The sequence below is a fragment of the Ptychodera flava genome, chromosome 17 (assembly GCF_041260155.1).
Source record: "Ptychodera flava strain L36383 chromosome 17, AS_Pfla_20210202, whole genome shotgun sequence".
Taxonomy (NCBI): domain Eukaryota; kingdom Metazoa; phylum Hemichordata; class Enteropneusta; family Ptychoderidae; genus Ptychodera; species Ptychodera flava.
The window spans coordinates 11,470,796-11,497,751 of NC_091944.1; the positions used below are offsets into that span (position 1 = coordinate 11,470,796).

The 26,956-nt window shown below is 37.7% G+C and overlaps 1 protein-coding gene across 1 annotated transcript in view; it reads right to left on the reverse strand.

The window, feature by feature from the left end:
* Positions 1 to 2,458: 2,458 nt before the first annotated feature.
* The window catches only part of LOC139115412 (G-protein coupled receptor GRL101-like), a 54,612-nt gene continuing 30,114 nt past the window's right edge, over positions 2,459 to 26,956 (reverse strand). Inside the window, exons 3-30 of the mRNA XM_070677507.1 lie at positions 25,118 to 25,225; positions 24,230 to 24,349; positions 23,719 to 23,844; positions 23,135 to 23,233; positions 22,336 to 22,449; positions 21,505 to 21,627; positions 21,150 to 21,311; positions 20,667 to 20,789; positions 20,208 to 20,327; positions 18,908 to 19,045; positions 18,093 to 18,212; positions 17,365 to 17,473; positions 15,674 to 15,754; positions 15,273 to 15,344; positions 15,019 to 15,090; positions 12,967 to 13,038; positions 12,433 to 12,504; positions 12,149 to 12,220; positions 10,750 to 10,821; positions 9,845 to 10,043; positions 7,625 to 8,281; positions 7,183 to 7,354; positions 5,838 to 6,142; positions 5,343 to 5,584; positions 4,383 to 4,566; positions 3,431 to 3,607; positions 3,023 to 3,081; positions 2,459 to 2,796 (exon numbers count right to left, since the gene is read on the reverse strand). Coding sequence (XP_070533608.1) covers positions 3,545 to 3,607; positions 4,383 to 4,566; positions 5,343 to 5,584; positions 5,838 to 6,142; positions 7,183 to 7,354; positions 7,625 to 8,281; positions 9,845 to 10,043; positions 10,750 to 10,821; positions 12,149 to 12,220; positions 12,433 to 12,504; positions 12,967 to 13,038; positions 15,019 to 15,090; positions 15,273 to 15,344; positions 15,674 to 15,754; positions 17,365 to 17,473; positions 18,093 to 18,212; positions 18,908 to 19,045; positions 20,208 to 20,327; positions 20,667 to 20,789; positions 21,150 to 21,311; positions 21,505 to 21,627; positions 22,336 to 22,449; positions 23,135 to 23,233; positions 23,719 to 23,844; positions 24,230 to 24,349; positions 25,118 to 25,225 — 3,797 coding nt within the window. The 3' untranslated portion in view covers positions 2,459 to 2,796; positions 3,023 to 3,081; positions 3,431 to 3,544. The remainder of the gene's footprint in view (positions 2,797 to 3,022; positions 3,082 to 3,430; positions 3,608 to 4,382; positions 4,567 to 5,342; positions 5,585 to 5,837; positions 6,143 to 7,182; positions 7,355 to 7,624; positions 8,282 to 9,844; positions 10,044 to 10,749; positions 10,822 to 12,148; positions 12,221 to 12,432; positions 12,505 to 12,966; positions 13,039 to 15,018; positions 15,091 to 15,272; positions 15,345 to 15,673; positions 15,755 to 17,364; positions 17,474 to 18,092; positions 18,213 to 18,907; positions 19,046 to 20,207; positions 20,328 to 20,666; positions 20,790 to 21,149; positions 21,312 to 21,504; positions 21,628 to 22,335; positions 22,450 to 23,134; positions 23,234 to 23,718; positions 23,845 to 24,229; positions 24,350 to 25,117; positions 25,226 to 26,956) is intronic.

The window sequence follows — 26,956 nt, forward strand, 5'->3', positions numbered from 1 at the left end:
AGACGACCCTGGACGACACTTTTAACAGAAACAACATCAACATTTTTGTTTCGTGGAAACAGCACTGCAACCCCAGCAGAATTACTAGTACCATGTGAGAAATAAATAGGCGCGCGCCAAACTACTTGCCACTGCGCCTGATTAGCCACTGTAGAATGGGTTTCTTGTAAAAAATAAAAATCAGCAAAATGATTGGACTTCAACGAAGACAAAATGTTATACCGTTTCAAAGAATCACGGCAACCATTTACGTTCCAAGAAATGAAACTTGCCATCACTAGACAAGCAAAAACAAGAACGATTTTACTTCCCATGTTTCGTAATAGCCAAGCTTTTACATTGTCTAACATGTTGTTGTAACTTGCCACAAGTTTATGGATACGAACTTTTTGTTGACTAGTGACAATATCTGACCTGCGTAAGTTAGCAAATGACTTTATGAGAACCTTAAAATTTGAGCAGTAATCTTTACATTTTTCTATCATATTTTTAGAGCCTTTAATGTCTTCTAAAAACTCAAGCAAATTAGACGGCTTGATTTGTAGCTTTTCTTGAAATTCTGATAAGTCAGACATTTCAGACGCAACAGACTCATTGTCATGATCAGACATTTCGCTGAGAACATCAAAGGAGTTTGATGTTTTCACTCCTGACCAAATAAGCTGATTTTGAGAAGCTTTTCTTGGAGACTGTGACTGAGAAATAAACAAATCCTGAGACTCATTAACATTGATATCTGAAAAAGGAGTCTCGGGAAACTCAAGTGATTGAGACTCAATAAGTGAAGACGATGACGAAGAAGGGGGGTCGAATGATAAAACGGGAGTAGAGGGGAGCGGAGAATACGAAGGCGAAGCAGGGGTTCGTACCCTGTCTTCATCGGCATGGACGTTAACATTTTTGTCTTTCTTTTGAGCGTCAGTGGGTTGACTGTTTTTACTGGTGAGAGGTCTTTGATCAACAGAATTTTCATCAACAGATGTGACTTTGTGAGCGGACTCTGATTGTGCCTCATTGTTTTCGACAAAGCGAGTTGACGTTGAGGCGTTACTTGAAGTTGAGGTGTTAATTTCTGTAGTATTGATATGCTGATTGACACCTTCATTTGCATTTGCTTCACTTTCGACAACATCCATTAAACCTGAGTTTTCATCCACACCATTATTGTCTTTTTGAACATTTTCAGTGTCATTATCGTTGTTTTCTGAAGATCTATAGTTTGGACAACGTTTACGGATATGACCTTTTAGTCCACAATGAAAACAACGCAGTTCATCAATAGAAACGTAAACGGAATAAAAACGATCATCATATTTGATTTGAATTACACCACTGATGTTCTCATTGTGTAACAAAACATGAACTTGTCGTCTAAACGACTTCACATGCTTCAGCGAAGCATTTTTACAACCAAGAGGGATTGCTCTTAGGTGACCAACAACTCTACCAAGTTTCCATAAATGTTCCTCCAAAACTTCATCAGGAATGAACGGAGGAACATTTGACAGAATTAATTTTGAGGCCGGTTTCACCATGTGTTCCACATCGACTAATTCATCAAACAAAGCAAACTTGGACTCAACAATACTTTCAAAATTACCGAGTGTTGCTAAGAACTCAACCACGGACTTATTCATTCTAGATGCAGCAATAACATTTTCACTTCCGACTTTCTTTGCAATCTCTTCAACATAGCTTTCAACAGGGACACCTTCAATATTAGTACACCTGACAGCATGCTTGCGTGTCAGATTCCAAAATGGCTTGTCCTCCCGGGCGGCCATATTGCCGACCACGGGTTAACAAATGACAAAAAATAAAATCGAAGGAAATCCACCTAATCGAAGATGAAACCGGACCGGAAATAAGACCCAAAAGAACTTAACACTACTCACAACATAAACTGATGACAATTGACGGAGGATGGCACTTCTCACAGGTAGAAAAACAAATTTTGAGTTAAAAAATGTAAACAGCCATGTTCATTTAATTTGTTTTATTTTCTGTCATTCATCTGTCATTTTAACTAAATTTCGAAGTTCATATACATAACTTATCCGAGCCTACCAGCATGGCACCAACAACTAATTCGTAACGATTGACACGATATTTGTAAAACACAAAGATTTAATAAACCAATTCCAATACACGGGTTGCATTGTTACTTAAATATTCGAAATGTCGGTAGTCAGATGAAATATTCTCATTCGTTCCCAATTTATTATTGTTCTCATCCAAGTTGACGTTTTCTCAGGTACACATCACCTTCCAGCATTGCTTGAATGTCAGAAACCGCAACGGATGAGGCATGCTTGACAAATATTCAAACTCTCCAGTTTGCGTAGCTCAGTAGCCATGTTCACATATCCAAGAAATTGGCGACCACATTTCGGAGACAGTGTGTAGAAACGTCTTGCGTTCAAGAAAACGCCTCTTTTTGGGTTATATTTATTTTAAAAAAAACAACTGGAGCATTGTTCTGAACACCCTGTGTAAGCTATTTCTTCGAAATTAAGAAGTGTTTTCGAAAACCATTCCTTATCGGAACCAACTTAGAGCGAATAGCATCTTCAATTCCTAACTGATACAGTCTCCATTCTTCAAATATACTCAATTTAAGAAAATAAATATCTGTTTTGTGATATACTATGTACAAATCACAGTGAAATGAACACGTCAAACGTAATAGACAATATCCGGGTCACTCATCAACGATGTCAGTTGATTTAGAATATCAAAAGCCGATGGTGGTTCGGTGGCACATTCTGTAATGCACATGCGTAGAACTTCATCCGCCTATTGTGAAGAAACATACAAACATATAAGTTATAAGTAACTCGTTTTGTGGAGAAAAGACTTAAGACCTGAGAGAATGGTAGAACAATCACACAATTTACCTACTGTATTGCCGATTACTTTTTCTGCGATTGCAGTTGAATATAATCCTTTGAGATATACGTAATGTAATTTGTAAAATGAAAGCATAACAATAAGAAAACAATGATTACAAAAATATACGCACCCTAAGTCCGTTTCTTTTGACACTTTGTGACATTGGAAACAAGGGCGTTCTTTCATAGTCTAGAGATGAAGAGAAAATAAAACAAGATGTCAATTATTTGACCAGAAGGCATGATATATTTCCTCGTCGCCAAGGGGCGGCAATCGGGTCACAAGCACTTGTAACGCGAATCTATGCCTTTTCTCCGTCATACTTGCAGTATACATGATCATATCTAAGTTAAATGCTAGGATGCAGACTCAGTATATTACGGCCCAAGACAGACATGCGTGTTGAATCACTTATACCTCACTTTGACAGATAATGATAAATTTGATATTCCGTTATAGCCGGCGTTGATAGAACTCGCAACACTATCGTTTGTTACCGAATAGACGTCCTACAGTAAAACGTTGAAAACATGTTTACCGGTGTCTTCTGAATCAGTTGTAACCATTACAGTTGTGCAAAGGTCATTGAGCATTCGTGCAATTCCCATAACATCATTCATATGGTCGACATCCTCCGAGTCGGTAGAGAGCGCTACAGACAGGTCGACGGCTTTGCAAAATCAAATAAAATCGGTCGCACTTTCCTGCTTGATTCCTAAAATTGAGGGGGCAAAGTGAAGTTATTTGATATTTTCCCGTACTTTAACAAAAAGCATTACGATTTCAAGTAAGGCGGCACTCTGATATGTTTAGTCGGTTGGTGTAACACGATTGGAACTAATTTGGGATAATTGGATGTTGAAGTAAGGTCGTTTTAATCTGCAAACGTAAGCTCATCTGCTTTTCTATTTTAAGTTATACAATTGTTTTTTATGAGTAGTTCGTAATATTGCAACATTCAGCTATATGGCACCTAACGCTTTTGAGAAATTTGAAAAATACGAAGATCCAATTATCCCAAATTAGTTCCAATCACAGTAGTGAGCCTGACAACTGAGTCCTTCGTTCGTGTCTTTGACGATTGAAATGAGAGCAAATCAGAAATGACACAAGGCATCTCATTAACATTTATCGAGATATAACAACAAAATATTGAAAAAAAAACCAAAAAGATAAAGGCCGAAAAAGTTTTCTGGACAGACTAACCAAAATTATGCCCCCCTCATATTGAGTGTGTAGCATCATAGACAATTGAAATACAGATGCTAATGATATGCATATTCAACAACCAATGGTTTCAGCTCGGAAGATATTTTGCCTTTTATGGCAAAATTGTGCTAAATTGGCAGGTAAGGAATTCTACCTTGTAGTGGCAGAATAACAAATGAAGTGATTTGTTGTGGTTAAAAAACATTGAGGATTTTACATTTTGCCAATAGCAAGGGATTCTTTTTATACGCATGATATCAATTGAAAGTTTCTGCACACACCTGTCCAATTCTCTGGATAATTATAGATGACGTTGAAAGATTGTTGTAAACAATTTTATGCTTTCTCAAATGATCCAAAGCCTTGGCAATCTGGATAACTATGCGACTAAGCTCTCTGGTGTCAATCTTGTCTTTGGCAAAAGTCTTCAAAGTAACGCCCTCTATGTATTCTACACAGATGCACCTTATGGGAAGAGATTGGATTAGAAGTTGTTTATATCTCGTCCCTGTAGAAACCGCAATTCAAGTAAAATTAGGACTGATGACATCTGTGCAAGGCAGATGCACTGAGAAGTTAGTAGCAGCGATTTAGTTGTACATAAATATAAAAAATAACTCAGCTGGGGAGGGGATGCATAATGAACTTAGACTTAGGTAGAACCCTAAAAACCGGATGAACACTGTATGTTTTTTGAACACGGTATGTTTTTTGGTGTATGAGCTGGTTCTCGAAATAAATAAATAAATAAATAAATAAATGAAAATAAATAAATAAAGTCTAAGTATGCGGCAATTTTCTTATCACAGAGGGCGCGCTCCATCACTGTAGTTTGTAGAACCAAAGAGAACTGTAGAATGAGAGAAATCTACTTACTTTTGGGTTTATTGTTGTGATAAAATCATGCATGCAAATATTGCACAATCACGTACTTTATAAAACACTGAAACTTAAACCTAAAACATGCTGCTATTAAAAATTACTTTTCCTTCGCACAACATATCGTCTTGCTATCAGTAATACATAAGCTTACTTTTTCGGATAAACATACAATGCAAGAAAAATCGCTCAATTCCTAAATGGTCTTCAATACTAAGCCGTGTTGACCTTCAGGCATATTAAACACGTGCTCCGAGTAGAGCAACACTACCGCTGACGCCATGATGAACACTAATTATACGAAGAATTGTAACGACTTTCCGTGAAGCAGAAACACGTGTGCTGAATCAAGTAACACTTACCACTTAAACTCTCCAGGGAACTGCTCCGTTATCGCCTGGCCGCTTAAAAGATCAGACACGCTGCCACTCCATAGCATCCTGATGATATTTTCATGCGCTGTATCGTTGCTGCTAAGTTTCTTCAACATATCCCGTAATCTGGTAAAGTGTTTCTCTTGGGCTTCAGAAAACAGTTCAAGAAACCCAATTATCATGGCACCAACACTCTGTTCCTCTGGTTTAAATTCTATCTTGAATTTATTCTGGGGAGACATTGTACATGGCATTAAAATTAGAGGGCGCTGTTCGACAAAGTGTTCCGAACGGCAGGATAGCAATCACGGATTTACTGTACCAAATCTAAAACAGGCCCTCAATTATCATAACGTGCCATATTCAAGTTTCCTGTATCTATATTGTTTTTCTTTTTTATAAATTATCTAGATCTTATACCATAGAAGTTCGATAAATAACAAATATCCTCAACATATAATCTAACAATAGAACTATTATCACCTCTCTAAACTTCTCAACAATTTTAATTTCCTTTGGTGGTGCCTGAAGCGCTCTCCTTAGCCAAGTTCTGGAATCTGATGCGAAAGTCACACTTTTGCCACTGTCACATCTTTCCCGTGTGCTGGGATCACTTCCGGTTCTCTTGTCGTGACATCCGGTGAGGTCAGCGCCGCCATTATGGCCTCCGGAAAAGGATCTGAGACGAATAGCCACAGTGGCCGAGTTACTTGAAGCAACAGAAGCACATCTGTCAAGGCGGTCTATACCGGTGTATGAAAATGATGACCTCGCCTGAGATTCTGAAACTAACGTTTTGGGAAACAGAGATTTGATGTCAGTTGTGTACTTCGACGCTGCTTTGATTTTCAATTTTGAGCGGGAAAAGCATACACTATGAGCAACAGAGTGGGCAATTGACAAGAGATTCAGTTGACGACACCAGTAACGTGAAATTTTGTTCATATGTGGCCATTTTGTTCTTTGTTTGTAATCGGTACGGCTTGATCATGTTCCTTTCTCAACAACATATTCGCATCCCCGGCCTTAACATGGTAACCAACGTTTACTACATTGGGTATAGTATTCAAGTAGTAGTCATAAATCCTAACATAATTCAGATTCAATGTCAGGCCATATGAGTGGCCACATGTAGATACGGGTGTAAACTGAAAATGGTCTGTGTGGAAAGTCAATATGCCTAACAATTAAAGCCACAGTAACAATAAGCACAGTTGATATCTCAGAAACTTGGTTCGGCGGTGGGAAAACTAAAAAATCTTGGTCTGCTCTTTTTAAAGTGTCGAACTGACCAGTATGAAGCTTATGAACACAGACTATGTAGTGGTTCAATAGAATCTTTGGTAGTTTTGCCCCAACGCAATACGATATGAACTTGCATGCTTGTTACGTGCCCATAGCGCGGAAACGCATAGCGAATGATATGGGGTTGACACAGAAATATTGCCTTATGCCGTTTATAGAAAAGGAAAGTACTATCGTCAGGCAGCAATCATACCTTAACTGTACGTCATCATCACACTGGTATCGTTGACGAATAAATGTCAACAAAAGATGTTTGATTCTTAAACGACAATAAATGAGCATCAAACCTATCCCGTCACTAGATGTTTCATTAACCTTGGAGAACAATGTATGCTTTGTGCACTGAAAAGAGTACTTAAAATTCGCAGAGTTAATAGTCACTAGTGCTTTAATATCACACCGACGAGTAGCAGTGCAAGATCAAGGTCATTTACTGCGCGTGACTTATGTAAATCGTTACTCGTTTAATAATATCAACTTTCCTATTAATCATTACAGTCGTACGCTATGTGTTTCTAAATACCCGTGAAGCTATTTGTGCGTCCATCGGTTCGCCATCTTGAACGGAATGACTCTCCAATTGAATCGGCCATTTTCTTCGTTCTCTTCACAAACGTAGGAGTTGACAGTGTATAGAGAACCGGATTGAGGGCGGAATTCAGAGGCAGAACAAATACAGCTATCCAGGCATATACCTGTGGAAAGTAAAATAGCAAAAGAGGGAAGTGTGTAAACCAATGAATAAAATACATTATAAAGAAAAGCAAACGGCTTTTGAATATTATTTGAGTATCACGCTGGTGTTGACTTCTCCGGAAATTTCCATCCTAAATTCTCGCTAGATTATTTACTTGCTGGTAATAATATTCAAAATAAGTGTTAAAAGTACAAATTAACTGTCGAACGATGTATTCGCCCGAAACAAGATTACTTAATAGGTTTCAGGATTTCTTCGAAGTAAATACCTGGGGTGGAATGACAGCGCCCCCTAGCGATGCCAACCCTAGAAGAATTATAGGTACCCAGCAGAAAAAGTCCGACATGACGATGACTGTGATTCTCTTTGCCATTGCACTTTCGGTTTTCAGATCTCTGTTTCGAACAGCTTGCTGCGTTTTACTTGCAACGATAAACATCGCTATGTAGGACAGCAAGATAATTAAAAAGTTCACCAAATTTATGATCAAGAAAACAAACACGGAGTATTCCCATCCGTCTGGCCTCTCGTTGGTGATGTGCAGAGCCAAGCATACTCCGGAGCGTCCGTAGTAGTCGGTGAAGTAGGACAACCCAAAGAGTGGCACCGCCGAGATGAAAAAGACGATCAACCACAGCGCCGCCATGAGTCGGGCGGCACCCTTGAATTCGAGGCGATTGAAGCGAAACGGGAAGACGATGCAGACGAGACGATCCACCGTGATGACCGTCAGTGTAAACACGGACAGTTCACTAGAAAACGTCGACAAGAAACCTGCGATCTTGCAGAATTGACTTTGGCGCCAGACTTTGTCGTGAATGATGTAGTTGCCACGGTAGTAAGTGTCTGCAACGGCTATAATGATCAGATACACACCCATACACAGGTCCCCCACCGCCAAGTTGGTTATCAGGAAGGAATGAACCTGTAAGATTGTAAAAAAAACATGTATTTGAGAATGATAATGGAACATAACGGAGGGATTCTTTATTTATAGAGCAAGGGCATGTCAGTGGTCAGAAATTTCCAGACAAAATCCAATGTTCTGAAAGGAAACCGACCGACACATTTAACTTCGCCACAATCATAAAAACGGCGGCAAGTTTGTCAGAAAAGTTGGCGTCAGAATCTGTATCAGAATCAAGTTCACAGGTCGCGCGAAACTGATTCTGATTTTAATTCTCCTCGTGTCAGTGTAAGCATCAGATCCGATCAGTTCCGCAGGCGTACCCGAAGATACGATCGACGAGACCTACCATCTTACTGAAAACGCCCCAGAAGTGAAACAGGTTTGGTCACTGTGTACATAGAAAGAACAAATATCGCCATTTCTTCATACGTATATACCCTTATGACAGAGAGATGTTTTCAGTATATGTAAGGTATGTAAAAACCACAAATGTATAAATGTATGACAACTCATGATTGAAATTTGACAGATGTATTCAGCCCTGTGACATGACTCATTCATATTTTAGTTGGAAAGATGTATGCGGCCCATAATATATATTAAAGGACAAATTATGTTTGAGAAAAGTGCAAGTTGAGTTTAAAACAACTGTTATTTAAAAATTCATGACAACGATAATCACGTGGCACTAATTGGCCTTTAATTTCCAATGTCTTGATTTTAAAGATTAACGTGTGTCACTTACTGTAGAATATGAACCTGAATCGTACTGAGTCAAAGTCAGCGTTTCCGATCGCTTTTCACCCTCTTGAACAGAATGTGGGTTCATGCAATGAAGTCAATATGCAGCAACAATAATCGAACTTGAAGGTACAAATCTTCAGCCATCAGTGTCTTCCGACTCAGAAGCGCACAAGGGCGATATATGTTTTTATGAAGTGACGAAAACAGCCGCGCTTTTCATAGCATTTTAATGAAGTTATCAGTCTCGTCAATCATACCGTCAGCCGTATCTTCGGAACTGGATGCGACTGATGCCAAAACTGACGCTGCAAGTATCAGAGTAAGATTCAATTCCACCTGACCTGAGAAAACTATTCTGACTCTGATTCCGATGCCAACTTTCTGTCAGACGTATGTGCGGTAAGTGAAGTTCGTGTGAGTTTTAGCGTCATGTCAAGCCGTCCACCGGGCCCATACTTGTCACTCAAAATCAAGACGAGTTAACTGTCAGATTCTCTTTTCAGTATGCATGATTGCAACAATAGATATGAATGCTAGCTTTTCCTTGCCTGAGCATTTCATTTTTCATATACATGTACTGTGAAAACTTTTATTGATGAGTGCGGCTGTCATTATACATCTAACATCCACGAAAGACCTAAACACATATAAGAGAGCGAAATACTGTGTTAAAAAGACGCCAGAAAATCGTGTGTCGACAAGCTTGCTTGGAATAATTGGCAGTGTCTTTTTTCTGACGCCCTAATCATGGAACTATGGGAACACATTGAAACATCAATTGAAAAATTTTGTAAATGGCCGTATAAATTTGACGAACTGACAGAAAAAGCTTGCCTTGTTGTCTCTCCTGTCTCGAAGACGAAAGCAAACGACGACCAAGTTTCCTACAGAAGCAATCACCCCTAGCAACCAGATACCACCTCTTAGAACGACATTTGACATGAGATCCTGACAGGACGAGAACTGGTCGGGCGGCGGGTGGCATTTCTGCACAAACTTTGCCATACAGCAGAAGCGATATTCGTCTGTATATCTGGCATGGAAGAGTAAAACAGAGGTTCGTATTTGTCAATATGTTTACGATTTTTACACATGTGAAACATCAGACACTGTATTTTATTACTAGCACTATAAATCGCCCTCAGAATGTTGTTTGAAAGGATCGCACGCGTCAATTCAGACCCGCCGCGTCAACCTTTTTTTTTACTCATGAGGAAATAAAATACAAAAAATAAACGCAAAAATACGCGACGATAGTGCATAACACAGTGCTGTATAAAACAGAACCGTAAAAATAATTGACATTAACATTAAATTCAGAACTGTACACATATGTCACTGTTATATTACCCTGTGAAAACTGTGCATTGCTGCACTAAAAGTCTAACCGCAGAACTGTTGATATACAAAGATAATAAAGCAACACTGCTGTGCATTTATCTCTGCGTGCATTCCTATGTTGTTTTCATGTTTTTGCGCGTTCTTGTTGATTGAAAAATAAAAAAAGGTTGAGAGTAAAGAACCCGCGTCAAGCATCATTTTTGAAATATGTCTAGGACGAGAAACAAACTTTTTATTTTTCTTGGCCTAATTCTGTATTCCTGTACAAATTCGTAATAGGGGTTTAATTCAAAGACATTGAAGCCACCCGATAAATCAAACTCGTAGACTTGGGATTTTACGTTTCTGAATATCAAGGAACAGAATGAATCTGATACTGTATCGTTTGCCATACTTACAACTCTGTCAACTCCATAAGGCCGTAGAAGACCTTACTATCAATTTCTATGACGACGTTGTTGGAGATATCTCTGGAGAGATATGAAAAAATAATAAAAGACATAAATATAAAATATATAAATATGGAAATGGATGAAGATGGGTCTAGATATCAACAGCATATAGTCAGTCACGTGTTTCTAAAACGCCAATTCTACTTAAAGGTATACAGTCACCTGTAATCTAAATATGCCCATATATGGTCAAAGGGGCGTTCCTTGGTATTCAAAATACCCATGTGAGGGCGCTGTTTTTAAAAAGCGGCCACCCGCTTAAAATCTGTGTTTGTTTAGATTTTCTCTTTCCATGGTAACTGTGGCAAAATCGGAAGAGGTGACAGTATACCTTTAAAAGGCTATTAGATGTAATTTGTTATTTTTTTACGATTTTTATTTTGTATGTCAACTGCAAGTCCACGCTCGACTCCACAAAACATGTTAAGGTAAATGTAAAATGCGCCTCGGGGACAAATATCAGTACTCCCAAATTTTTGCATTACGTTTTCAGGGCCACTGCTTGTGGGGGCTCGTTCCAAAGCTCTTGAAGTAAGAAAAATTCAGTCTTAGTTTTTACAATCGAATATTTCATTTTCCCCGAGAGAGTAAACATGGGGGTAGCGGCCACTTTGAATTTCAAATGTCGGGAACTGAATGTTAAAAACGGCAACCGAGAAGGCTCATGAAATCACTTTTGATAGTTTTATTTCAACTGCGATTTTGACTTTAGATTTCCTTTATATTTTGATTTTCGCTTTAGAGTTAAAATCATTTTCATTCTTGAAAATGAAATTCATTTTCATTTCGAGTTTGATTTTGATTTGATTTTTTCTCTCGAATTAAAATTGACTTTAGATTTCCTTTACATTTTGATTTTCGCTTTAAAGTTAGAATCATTGTCATTCTTGGAAATGAAACTAATCTTCATTTCGAGTTTGATTTTGATTTTGATTTTGTAAATCTAAAGTCAAAATCGCAGTTGAAATAAAACTATCAAAAGTGATTTCATGAGCCTCCTCGGTTGCCGTAGTTAAGTGATCTGTCTCTCTGGTGCTGTGCTCTCTGTTCCTTATTTTGATTTGTGAGAGAATAGTTGGAAGTTTCTTTGGGGAAACTTTGATCAAAAGTTTAAGTCTTTCACTTTCGAGGTGCGAACTGCCTTAAAATACCAACCATTTACCTTGTCAACACAGCATGTGTATACGTGAAAGTGCACCGAGATAGTGTACATTTGAATTTTCGTCCGGAGTACTTTTGCCGTCATAAAACGGGTTCAAAATTTCGTTTGTATATTACTTACAATGGTTACAACGATTTGGAAAAGGATGGGTTCTATGAAGCGTAGCGCACTCTCAATACTCACAAAACCAATAACTTGGAAAGTCCGTTGAAAACTCCATTGTCAATGTATTGGATTTGGTTGTGTGAAAGATTCCTGAAATTTGAAACAGAATAACGACCAATTAAAGAATTGACCTTATTTAAATATCTTTGATACGATTCAAGCCATTTCCCTAGAACATGATCTTTTGCCATTGTAAATTACAGTTTACCCTAGATATTACAGTATGTTATCATCGCATCCTATCAATCATAAACGCTCAATGTCTTGCATAATTATTACAGGAGACAGAAAAAGGGACTTACAGAGAGAGCAGTCGAGACAATCCTGCAAATGCGTTTATGTGCAGCCACTGGAGGCGCTGTCCATGTAAATCCCTGTTGATCAAAGGCAAACGTGAACCTGTTAGTAAAACCTGCATCTTACTTGTAAAGATTATACGCCCCTAACTCACAGACCCAAAAGACTGACGGGCGAGTTTACGTGCACACCGTTTGACCGATAACTTCAATCATGGGTTAGTAAAGCCACTCTAATTGGACTTTTCCATACTCAATAGATTTGGTTTTTTCTTCATTGTGGTGAAATGAAACGCCCACATTAGAAACGAGCTTATCGTTTACGTTCTGATTCGTTAACCGTGTAGTTTACAAGATGTCACACGTTGTTAGGTCAATGATCTATTGTCAACGTCACCGCAAGTACTACCTTTCAAGTGTAGCTATGAATTTTTGAAAAACATTTCTAAATAACTTTGACATTTCATCGGTTAGGCACAACTCTGCGTTTTCCCTGGCCATATCAAGTTGCGGTGATTGGAAATGACACAATCTACTTACAGAGTGGGCAGTGCGGACAGTCCTTTGAATGCGTGGGCTTCAATCTCTCCGATGCTGTTTCCTTGCAAGTACCTTTGCGAGAGAATATGATGCCAACGTGAATATCATAACAAAGCTGGAGCAGGGGGACTAGGTTGTCATGTATCGTGTGTATATCGTGGTAAATAAGTATTGCAATTGTTTCTAGGGTCTATGGCTATAGCAAAGAGTAAAGGCATGCAAATATACTAAATGATTGATTAATGATATGTGTAATATTTGCAGCGTTTAGTCTTATTTCAAACTTGGATAGCGTGCTATTGACATTCTATGTAGTTGGAAATTCAGCGCATATTTTGTTGAAGAATTTTGATAGATATGCCCGCAGCTACCAGCTCCCTGGTAGGCTTTTGACCAAAGGGCGATTCTCAGACACTTTTTCCCTCCTGACAGCGATCCACGATGACGTAAATCTAACAGCATATTTTTGATCTTTTCATGCCGTTGTAAAATTGAATATTAAGGTAGGAAACGCACCGCGGGGACAGATATTCGGACTCAAAAATTTCTACAACTCTTTTCTAATCTGCCACTTGTGGGGGCTCATTTTGAAGCTCTTGAAGAAAGAAAAACTTTCACCGTCTTATTTTTCGAAAATCCCAAACTCAATTTTTCCCGCAGAGTTAACACAGGGATGGCGGCCACTTTCTATTTCAAATATCACAAAATGTTTGGTAAAAGTTTTCGCTTGTTCCAAACTTTGCACGGTGACCCATAATTTTTAAATCTTGATTCGGTAAGAGATAGTTTGAAGGTTTCACTTAGAAAACTTTGAGCTAAAGTTTGAGTCTTTCAATTTCGAGACCCATACTACCTTAAGAAGGACCTGTCTTATTACCCGCGTACTGAAAACTCACTCGGTTTGAGTGGAACGTAACTGTATTTCATTTGCTTGTATGCACTCAAGCATATCAACAGACATGTTGGGTGCACTTTGGAATTTTCAATTACAAATTACATAAGTATTAACAACTTTCGTTTCATAGGCACGAACGTTATCATTCACAGTTATTAAATGAAATCACGAATTCATGATTATTGCCCGCGGAAGTGTGATTATATTAATAATTGATAAAAATTTATATTTCTCGAAAAGAAACACTGTCCTACCTAACAATTGCTTTGAATTGTGCAAATAAAAGCGTGGATGAGAGCGGAATAATACTATGATAACCACGACGCTAGCAAAACAACAAATAACCAAAAACAGACCAAACGCAAAGTAAGGTCATTCAGAGACCGACTATTACAGTTAAGACTTGGAATTCACTCTTAGTTGAGGTTCCATTGTCTCATGAATGGAGACTTTTTGATCAAGCAATAAAAGTATCATAGGGTCATCACATGTTGATTATCACCAACGTGGAGTGAGTTGTATGTAGTCTTCAACGAGCACATGGTCATAATAGTCCTCTGACAGTCAAGAAATTGCTTTCTTTACTTAACCTTTGTTTACGGCATAATAACTTCTATTGTACATGTTTACAAATGTAGTTTTATCGGTTGGTTTATCTGGCAAGGGGCTAATAGTGACATTTTAGAACTATTGGTTGGTAATAATGTGATGTAAAGCATGTGTAATACTCAAGACCTGGTTCTGTGGTAAGGTAGACAGGTGTTCGGACTCTTAACTTTCTACAATGTCTTTCTGATCTACCATTGTGCAGCCTCATTTTGAAGCTCGTGGAATAGATAAAATTTTCAAAGTTCTGTCATTGTCAAGATACCATATAAAGTCAACGCAAGAATGGAGGCTATTTTTGATATCAACTAGTGTCGGTAAAAATAAGTGATTTGTTTCTCTTTTAGCAAAATAACCCTTTGCTTTCATTATTGATTTCCAAGGGAATGCTTTAAAGTTTCTTTAAGGGAAGTTTGAGCAAAGGTGTCTTTCAATAAATTTACAGTATCTTAGTTTAATATTAATACATCTTTAAAATTGAATCAGAAACTCTCAGTCTAATTACCAAAGAGTAAAAAGATCTATTGGAAAACAAAATACAAACCACATACAGGGATCGTACATTCCCCAGACCATCGAACGTATCACGCCGTAATGTGCTAAGAAAATTGTCCTCCAAATTTCTGTAAGAGGAAATCAAGCATGCGATATCAGTACCATTGTATGTGTCTACACTTTATTTTAAACTACTTAACGAACGATAATTTTCAAGCGGATTGAAATTTCGCACACCTCGCAATACTTTCATTCAAAATGAAAAAGAAACAGACATCCGTCAAAACGCCAATAAAGTCTTGAAACTTACAAGGTGAGCAGTCGCCATAGATTTGAGAACGTAAAACTCTTCAAATCAGTGATGTTATTGTCTTCAAGACCCCTGGAAATGTTAGAGAGGTGTCGTTATGATAGAAGTTACTTGATGCGAAGTGGTCAAGGATCCTTGACCACAGAGAATAAGTTGACACTGATTGGAAATTTGGGCTAGCCGTCTATACTCAATCCAATGGTTAATCCGTATACGTCGTTACTTTCAATACGTTTTTTTTTTTTTTTATGCCTAAATAATATATATAAGTTACATGTCGATAGAAAGTGTGGGTTTCAAAGATTGTAGAAAGTAATTTACTGAAGATTTTGCAAGGAGAATGTCTTCATAATGGCAAGCTTTGCTGTTGAAAATTACTCACAGTGATCACAAATACTCACAGATAAGTTAGTCGACCAAGCTTTGCAAAGGTGTAGTTGCTTAAGTTTGGATCCTCTCCAAGATAATTGTGGCCAAGCTTTCTGAAAATATATAAATAAATAACAAATAGCGTACGGCTGCTATATTTTTACATCCCCGACAGGTCTAAGGACCTGTCAATTTTTGGTTCCCGTATGTTTAGTCGACCACACAATACGTTATAGTGAGCGCAGCGAGGGCGGCCAAAAGCGGGCATTAGCACTTTAAATAACGTGTGTACAATGTACGGAATCTCTATACCTACGAATTTGAAAAAAAGTGAGCCCACTCCTGGTCTTTACATGAAGGCGGCCATTTGGACCAATTTGTCACAGATTACGTGAAATATTAAATTGTCATCTACCACAAATCCCAATCGATAGCGGAATTTGCTGACAAGAGAATCTCTCTGTTCAAAAGACAGTAAAAAAATGATTCAAAATTATTATTTATATCACTTTTAAATGCCTCGTTCCTTTATCGATGTGCGCCGCCTTTTTGACACTAGCTAACTCTCGCGAGAATTACACAGGTCGATGCAATATGAAGGGCTAACTCACACCACCAACGGCTATAACAATCATTTATTTGCATCAGGTGTCCTGTGTTCCCGGCCCCTGTTTATACAACTCTAAACCGATCTAACCATGTAATTTGCTTGTTTGAAGTGATTTTCGTTGGTCAACTTTATTGCTTGGCATTTTACAATTTCACTGCTAAAATCTATTTTATTTTAGAAAATAATTGACAACCTTTCCACCTCTAAAATATGCAGCTAACATAGTGATTGGCGGTTGGAATAATAAGATCGATATCGATACCTTAACGCTATGCACGCTCTCAGGTCAGAACTGTTACATATAAGGTACCTGAAGATTATAGGTGGCGATTTCAAATCTCGATAGAACAACGTTCACTCATGCCTGACAGATATCTGACAGGATATTGTCGTGTTATCAAAGAAACGACTATACTTTGCAGGGTGTATATTGATAGCTAGCAGCCCAAGGCGGCAGCAAGGGATCTACCGGTACGCATACGTCATAGCAGTACGATAAGCATAAAATTCTTGATATCATGGTTGCCGCCATTACAGTCCCATGATTCTTTTGATTGCGTCATCGCATGGGTCACGGCCCAGTTTCAATAGTTTTACCTCTGGACAAGATTTGCAAGCAATAAAGTTATAAAACTACTTTATTAACTGAAAAAATATAATATTTGTTAAAATTACCCATGTATTTTTGTTTTTGATGATATAAAACGTACAACACTGTTCGATAGCATCAGCCGTGCGCGCACAGCACGCCCTCTGTCAGCCGTCTTGCCTCAAGGGTCACCGCCGTAGCCCAAAGTAAGTAGCAGCGCGCGCGCTGAGTTTCATCCTAAAGCAATCTACTCTACGAAAAGTGAACTGGCACTTTATTGACATTACCTATAGCTGCGCGAACTTATGGGCTCAGCCCTAGTGCGATAAAACAACTATCACATATTGGCCTACTTTGCAAAATAGCGATATTTGACGAGCTAGTGTATTGAAGGGAAATAGTTGAATAACCCAGTCTGATATAAATAATTAAACAGAAGTCCATAACTGACGCACTTTTCATGTTCCCCGAGAAAGAAATATTCTAATGGTGTCTCTAAGATGAACAGTGGGTTATCTACTTACAGTTTGATGTAGCCTGGTTCAATGAAGTAGGGAATTTCATGCAAGTTCTTATCTTCACAGTTCATTTCGTCGTCCTGGCACATACATACCAAGTTGCTACAGATATGAGCTACAAGTGTTGAAAAAAGTACACCAACTTTTATCTCATCCCCCGAAATGGCAAAGTCATGTACGTTTAATGACCAATGATTATTATTAATTATATATTTGCGCGCTAAACCTGTCTTAAATACGAAAGATAAGGTAACGTTTTTAACTTTCTAAAAAGAACAACCATTTTCATCCAGGGCGAAAGAACTGTTGAAAGAATAAAAAATAAAGGCTGCATGTGGTTTCATAGTCTGATAATCCCTTGAATATCACAAGATATCAAGATAACACAGAACGTATAGTGTCAACACGAAAAGAATTCACACTGTGCTTAAAAGTGTGTAATCTCTGCGAATCTCTTGGACTTCTCGAAGTGTGGAACCGTACGCACACTTCTCTAGCAAAAAGTGTAGAACATAGACCAACAACGATTTTCCGGCTCTTTTGACTAGTACATTTGTGCCATATAAATGATAAGGGTTGTATATGAAAAATTAGTCTCTCAATGGTTTACATAAACCTGGACCAGTAGAACACAACGCATACAATAATTATATTGTCTAATGTTTGCCTTTGACAAGATCTGCGTTATCAATTTATCGATCATTAGTTCAAGAGTAACAAAATAGGCAACTCACAACAGCCTTCCTCGTCCGTCCAAATAAGTCCACAGTCAATGTTACCATTGCAGACTAAACTTTGCGAGACACAATGGCCATTGCGACATTTTAGAGTATCGGCAGAACATTCAAAATCATCTGAAATAGACAACGATACCAAGCTAGTGAAGAATCAAGGATATGTGACATTCAAAACGATTCTATAATTCCAATTTAAGGTAGAGCGCGCCTCGGGCACTGATATTCAGGCTCTCAAACTTTTACAATTCTTTTCTGATCTACCACTTGTGGGGGTTCATTTTAAAGTTCTTGGTGTAAGAAATCTTTTTACCGGCTTAGTTTTTCGAAATTCGAAAATTTTATTTTTCTCCATACAGTGAACACTGGGTGACAGCCATTTTGAATTTTAAATATCGGTAAATCTTGGGTTATTTGTTTCTTTAGTACCAATATTTGCACGGTAACCCCCGATTTTTATGATTGATTTTGAAAGAGAATGGATGAAAGATTCCTTAAGGAAAGTTTGAGCAAAAGTTTAAGTCTTTCACTTTAAAGGCGCATACTACCTTAAACTAAACACACACTATGATTCCACACTTGGAAGAAAGCGGATCTTACAACTTGAAGTCAGGCATGAACTTTTTGGCGTAATCGTAATAGATGAGTTAAACCTACACAAACTCCTTTGAGGCGAACTGGAAACAAGGCATTATTCACTTTGACAAGACAATCATTCCAATTTTCCTTTGACCTCTAGTACAGATAGCTCAGATGAAGTAATATCGAGATTGCGATTCTTTTTCAAGGCCACTGCTATATTTTGATATACTTACTACAACCAATCAGATGCGATTTGTCCTTGCAACCATACACGTCATCGAGTTCATCGAAATAGCAACGTCTACTCAGGTCGATACATTGGCCGTTTCGACACTGAAACTCATCTTCGGTACAGTTACGAATCACGTGACCTGAATATTAATACAGAGACAACAAATAGTAAATCGACAAATAAGATTGGAATACCGTACCTGAAAGTGGGAAGTTAAAACACAAAAGCGACATTCGACATAAATATTCATGTGACTTATATAGCCTATTGGACAATGCACGGCGTTAATTGTTGTCTATCAAGTCACATAGAAACCTTTTACCGATCCGCAATATTTTACCACCCATACTGTTTTTCACAGACTCAATTTCCTATGGCTTACTTGTGGCCATATTATTGGATACCACGATAGACACTACACAGAATCGATGCCGATGATATTAACGAGATTCACAAACACCCATACAATGTGAAACTTTGATTTCAGAACAATGTCACTTTGCGAAACACAACGGCCGACTGTTAGGAAACGATTATTCATAATTCAAAGGAATAAAACAATTCCCTCTTAACACAAGTGCAGTTTATTTCTTATTGTTCCTGTGGTAATATTCACAAAAAGCCCATCGAACCAAAAACTTACTCTAACTCTACAGGTTTGAATGTCCTGGTCTGATATGACTGGATGTCTCGGTTGTAACATACAAAAAGTAGGATTTAAATCGACTTAAAGGTATACTGTCACCTGTTCCAATTTTTCCACTCTTACCATGGAAAGAGAAAATCTAACCAATCACAGATTTTAAGCGGGTGGCCGCTTTTTAAAAAAAGCGCCCTCGCATGGGCATTTTGAATACCAAGGAACCCCCCGGTTGACCATATATGGGCATATTTAGATTACAGGTGACTGTATACCTTTAAGATAGTATGCGCCTGGAAAGTGAGACTTCAAGTTTTGCTCAAACTTTCCTAAAGGAATATTTCAACCATTTTCTTTAAAAAGCAAGAATAAAAATTGGGGTTACCATGCAAGGTTTGGTACTAAAGAAACAAATTACCGATGATTTATCGATATTTGAAATTCAAAATGGCCACCATCGATATCCCTGTGTTAACTCTATGGAAAAAATTCTATTTCCGAAAAACTAAGACGGTGAAAAGTCTTTTTTACACCAAGAGCTTTAAAATGAGCCCCTACAAGTGGTAGGTCAAAAAAGAATTGTAAACGTCTGAATATCTGTTCCCGAGGCGTACTCTACCTTAAAGCAGAATTCACGCATGAATGTGATGATGAAGCTTACCGCAGTTTTCCTCGTCTGAGTTGTCTGCGCAGTTCTTGATAAAGTTACACAGCATGTCACGGTGAATGCACTGACCACTCTCGTTGCATTGCAATTGTCCTTCGTCGCACAGATAGTCTTCTGTCAACGGTTAAATGAACAACGAACTAACAAACACGTAATCGCTGTATCGAAGAGTGACTTTGGAACGTATAGTATTAGAGTCTTGAATAATATTAGCAAGTCTAAGAACAGATTGACATTAGGGACTCCCTTTCATATAGCCAAACGCATTCATCTACTCGGCAACACATATAATACGCAGAGCAAAAATTGGTATTCGTACATCCTTAGCGATTTGTTGAGCTGTGTTTGAATTTGAATTTTAATATTTGGAAGTTACAGGCGTTTTATTTCCAAGGAAAAATTCCAAGTAAACTGAACTATTTCAAGGATGCGAATTAATATACTAATTTTTACCACAGTTTCTTTCATCCGAACCATCTAAACAGTCTGGGTTCGTATCACAGCGTTGTACAATGGGAATGCACTTCACGTGTCCATTATTGCATTGGAATTCATCTTCCATACAGGCGGGGTGACCTGTCCCAATAAATACAGAAAAAACGACTCTTATAAATAGACTGTAGGACAAAAGGCTTCCTCTTTTTCACTTGACGATAGAATTAGTATAAATTAAAGACATATATTTGATACTTGATTTTTTCTTATTGACGTTCTGATGCATATTTTGGCTTTAATAAGCGGCTGGTGAAGTTTCCCAATACATAGTGAAGTATATATCTATATGACAAATGCATTCTCTGCTCTCTACGTGACTCAAAGACAAAGAGGAACCCACACAGTGGACAGTCATACATTTTTGGCACCGAGTTCTTATTTTTCCGACAGGAAGTGAAATACTGGCTGACCACACATTAAACGTAACGTAAGATGCCTTACCGCAACGTTCATCTGACTCGTCAGTTCCCAGAATGCAGTGCCGCTGGTAATCACAGACGGCCCTTTCGGGAATACACCTTCCGTCATCGCTTTCAACACTGCCACAGCGAAAGAATTCTATTTGATTTTCATATTCATGTGTGCTACAATTGAAATCATCACCTGTAGGAACGTAATAGGTAGTCAAAACAAGAAAGCTTTTTTTTCCACTACTGACGTGACTTATCTTACAAGAGTTTGCTACACTTTTCATAATTGTGTACCATTCTTTCAAAAGTACAGGACCGTATTGACTTTTTCAAAGTTAAATGGCATATTCAATAAATGCAGCTACTACTGCAGCATTGACACTCACCACAGCCGTATTCATCCGACCAATCAAAACAATCGAACTTGCCATCACAAATGGTGTCCTTGTGGAGGCATCGCGAGAATTCGTCGCACCAAAAGTGATTTTCTAGTGTGCATAGCCCACTGCCTGCAAAATGACAAGGGACATTAATTAAGGAACCATAAGAAGACAATGTACTCTTTATGTTGTTGTTTTTTGTTGTTGTTTTAGATTACTTATTATTGCTGTGAAGAGAAACGATAAGGGATACAGTAAACGCTATAAATGCAGAAGAAATTTCAGATTTCTTTCACCTGTTTTGCGACATTTTAGAATGTTACCTTTCTTGTTTCTGTAGAAGTTTTTCGTTTTTCAACATTTGTGAGTCTTCAAGCTTAGAAGGATGACGATAGTTAGAAAGGTATTGAAATCTGGCGAAGTGCAACAAGTTTATAGCTGAAGAAACTATCGATACATTGACGATCGTCAGTTTACCCGCATCATGACATGAATCGAACAGGGAACAAATCGATTGACAAACTTCCTATATAATTGGTACATTAAAATGGTCAGAGTCTGTGGAGGCAAATATTGTTAAAGAGTACGAAATGTTTTGTCACTTTTGAATAGAATTCCGCATAAGTTAAAACCCTGATAAGACATTTTCATTTATAAATTAGCCACAACTTAACTCAAAGCATACAGTAGATGTCATACATGAACGATTACAACCCTTAATTTTGCCATTTTAAAGCGGTTGGTATTTTTTGGAACTTCGCTCATCAATTCTTTTATTTTTGATAGTGTATTATTTACTTTCATATGATTATAGTCAAATAAAGAAAGCGTTCTTACTGCAATTTTTCTCGTCTTCACATGTTCCTGCGCAGTCGCAGGAGAGATCACACAGATAAGCTCGGGAAATACAACGACCATTACCGCACCGAAAGTCATCCTCCGCGCAATAGCCTTAGTATCGTCCACGTTGATGTAAATGAAAAACAGAACAACGCCGTCAATAAAGATATTGCAAAATGAACTGACAAGGTCAATGTCAAAGAACAAATGCTGCTCTCTCGGGTGCTTATATATGTATGTGCTATTATATGATATCAGATAGATTTTAATCAGTGACAGCGCTCCATCAACCTGGGGATCAAAGTTGAAGCAGATATCAAACCTTTATGAAGCATTGCATCTTGTTTCTAATCCGAGGTTTCTTGACGTCGAAGTATCGTCCCTTAAATCACAGAGGGACCGTATTAAATAAGGGTGACTGCAATAATCATTTAATCCATTTATGATCCATTGATTACATGTTCTCATATATAGTAATGTCCATGTATTCATAGTTATTATTATTAATGAATAATGACAAATTAAAATCTCAATGACACAATTATACGTCGCTACTTTTCAAGTTCATGATGCGGATGTTGGCAAATATTTTCTTGCAGGTCATAGGTACAAAGCAGAATTGTTTGAATCCAAAACATGAGATATATAGTAGTCATTAGTTTGTTAATGTCAGGCCATAATATTGTCAAAAACTACATAAATCGTCTTAAAATGCTGCATAATTTCAGAAACCTCGACAACTCTACATGTTATCACGTATTATGACACCGATTTTGATTAGTGACAAAATACTTACAATTAATTTCATCGTCATGGCTTTCTTTACAGTCAGTAATACCATCACACCATTGGTGACGATGTATTTGTGTTCCATCGGAGCACGTCACAAAATCCTCTAAATTTATACACGAATAGTCAGAATGTTTACGTCAGTAATGTTGGTGTAAAAATTCAAAAAATTGTCACCGTTAGAGTGAGCAAATATGTACTTTTACGTGGTCGCATTGCTCTAAGGAAAACTAGCTGACATTGCAGGCCTACGTCATACCCGTTTATTAACATACTCAAAGTCCTCAAAAACAATTTGCGAAAGAAGCATAAAATGTTATTGACAAAATACAAATCACATAGCAACACATTGGTAATGAAACCCTGAAGTGATAACTAAACTGAAATAGCCTGCTGTCGATTCAGAGTAGAATAGCTAGAATTTAGAGAAGTTCTCAATTCTATGCTATAACAATTGTACAAACATCGTTTTCTTTATTGAACGTGCGTTCGTTGCTCTGTACAGTCACGTTAGAGTCAAATAATACATAAATTGATAGAGAAATACTTAGATGAATAAATATTAAGTAAAGAAAAAATAGACTTCTTTACCCTGTTGACACTGTACTTCATCAGAGCCGTCGAGACAGTCATTGATGCCATCGCATACAATGTAACTTGAGATACACTGCTCATTTTCGCACCTGAACTCGCCATACGCATAGCATGGACGGCGATCTGGTGGACGGAAAAGTGAAGATGAATTTCGAGAAGATCACAGATGGTGTCAATTTATGTGAAATAGCGACACTGACTGAATTTATTGGAGAACGAGCACAGGCTTTAATATTTGACGTTGCATAATTGATTATATCGTTGTATCGCCTTTGTTGGACTCCTTATTCACCTTTACATCCTTAGTTACCCATATATCTTCTCTGACTAAATAAACCCTTCGCTATCGCGTTGGACCGCAATCTTTCTACGGATGACCTTGAACATGACATATATCATAAAATCATAGAATGCTACACGACGCAAACTTAGATATTGAGACAACTGGTTGAGTGAAGCCACGGGATGTGTTCATATGTATTGAGTGCTATAGTGTATCATCACTTACAACAATCTTCTTCGTCAGACTTGTCTCCACAGTCATCGATAAAATCACATGTCTTGTCACGTGGAATACATTTATGAGTGTTCTGACATTTAGAATGAGTGTGCAAGCACTGGAAAGTTTCTAAAAGAAGAAAACAAAAATCCGCAAAATATAAAAGAGAGAAAATCAGAGAAAGGCCGTCTGACCTATACACAGTATGAGTTTATTTAGTGTGCAAGTAATGGATTCTATGCGAAGTTAATCGGTGACTTATGTGACCTTCATTGCTCCCATGGTATGGAATGAAAATGCATCGTCTTGGCGGAATGATCTACTTCTGTTCGTTTTCTTGTGAAACATTTACTAGTGTAAACATCCGCAGGTTACAACTATGACTCTGTATGCATGACATGAACATATCATGTAGTAGCCCAAATCTAAAATTCTGATCGCCCGTAAATTAGGGCATCAATCTTCACTTAATCCTCCTTCGTGTTGTCATTGACAACATTAAACCACGCAGTTCCGATAGTCGTCGGCACTTTTTGCCGGGGTAAATCGAGGCAATTTATCACCGTGAATTAACGCGCCAATGTCTCAAATAAACAGCTGTACACCGCATCGTTTTTTGACGCCCAAGCGGTGCAGTGAGTTTAAAGGGATAAAACGCGATGCAATGCAGTAAGTACAGGTATTAAAACCTGCAATTTCTAGACGTATGGTGACACACAGCATCTTGTTGAATCTTGTCTAAATTTTGTTCGATCTCCCGTCTCACATAACTCAAATTGTCGATATTAAACTTGACTTTTTATATTAACATGTTAGGTATGTGTATCAATAATCATTTAAAGTGGCTTGCTGATGTAAAAATTCTTGATTGTTTGAGATATTCTATGCATGACTAACCACAGTTGTCCTCGTCAGATCCATCGGGACAGTCCATGCTCCAATCACATCGACGTATCAGATCGATACACGTGGTTTCGTTACACTGGAATTCATGTGAGGGGCAACCTGAAAATAAGCATAACGCAGTCTATATACACACAGTCTATGGTGGAGAGTAAGGTTCTAGGACAGTTACCACCCAGACAAATACCCTCTGGACAATCACCACCAGACATTTACCCTCCCCCCCCCCGGCTAATTACCACCAACCGTTTACCAACCGAGACATTTACCCCCAAAGACATTTACCACCCGGATATTTACCCCCTAATACTATTTATAACGACAATATTGCTTTGTCGAAAATAATGAAAAACGAAGGTTCCCGAACAATCGAGAAGACTGCGTTTGCATCTAATCTAGTTCTGTCTCCTGCTGGGTGTCACATGAACTACCTTTTGCTACGCCTGGCAAGTGTTACCATACATGCTGATTTTCACCCTTTCTAAATTTTACCTTATGCCTATCAGGGAAGCGAACCCGGACTACCGATACTACAGACCCTCTCTCTAACCACTACACCACGACGAGTTGTCTGCGGCTGTCAGATGAAATGTTAATCTTGAACTTGACACTATGTCTAACCATGCATTATATACTAAACGAATACTATAAATGAATCTTAATAATATAATAATAACATTTATTTCTTTAAAAACGCACTACACATACGTCCCAGTGCGCTTTACACATTTAAATCGATAAAAATACCAGCAAAGAAAGACAAGAAACGTAAAATGTAAAAACAATCAAATTAGGTAAAAAGGTACATGGTTAAAAGTGATGGAAATTTCTGCAGAGTAAAAACAGTCAAAGTAAAAAAAATGATTAAAATTCTACGGAATAAGCATCAGTAAACGTTAAAAATAAATCAAGCATCAACGGTTACTGAAAAATGGTGACCCTTCCAATACATTAGGAATGTCGCTTTCAAGAAAGCTGACTTTTTAAATCGCGCTTGTGAATGACATAAAAATAACAACTATATGGTGTGATCGGACTAAAATGATGTCTCTAATATATACGAATCATTTTATTGCCTTACCCTAAATCTAACCTTGACCTACACTAGGTAACTAGTAATATTTGTCTCTTTTTCCACTTTTATATTTTTTTAGTCAAAACCGGATTGCATCGAAAGTTACACACATCTTCAGTTTCATGTTTTACAGGTAGAATGTGTGTTAGATGTTTCATAAAATATTTACTAATTCCTTCACCCACGTATAAAATACACTCCTTTAAGGCTTTTTGAATCATAGGCAGTGTCTATGCTATGTCAGAGCAAAGTTGAAACTGTTTGAAAATAAAAATAATGAACCAGACACACTTTAAAATTAATTTTTAAGAGAGGGGGTAATTGTCCGGGTGGTAAATGTCTCGGGAGGTAAATGGTAGGTGGCAAATGTCCGGGGACTAAATGTCCGGGGGGTAACTGTCCTGTTACCGGAGAGTAATTATGATATCGGAAATAGTTATAAATCTGGTGTCCTGAAATTAAGGACATTCGCAACGAATTCTATTCGGCATTAATGTTCACATAATATTAACAAGACTAATACTAGAATGGTCGACAGCAAGGCCACATAATTATATATATATATATATATATATATATATATATATATATATATATATATATATATATATATATATATATATATATATATATATATATATAAACCTTATGAACGAAGGAATTTTGGACAGGTGTTTCAATCACATACATTCTACTAGTTGGTGTACATGAAAGACGCAACATGTGACGACAGACAGACGATGTCTCTAGTTATTAAG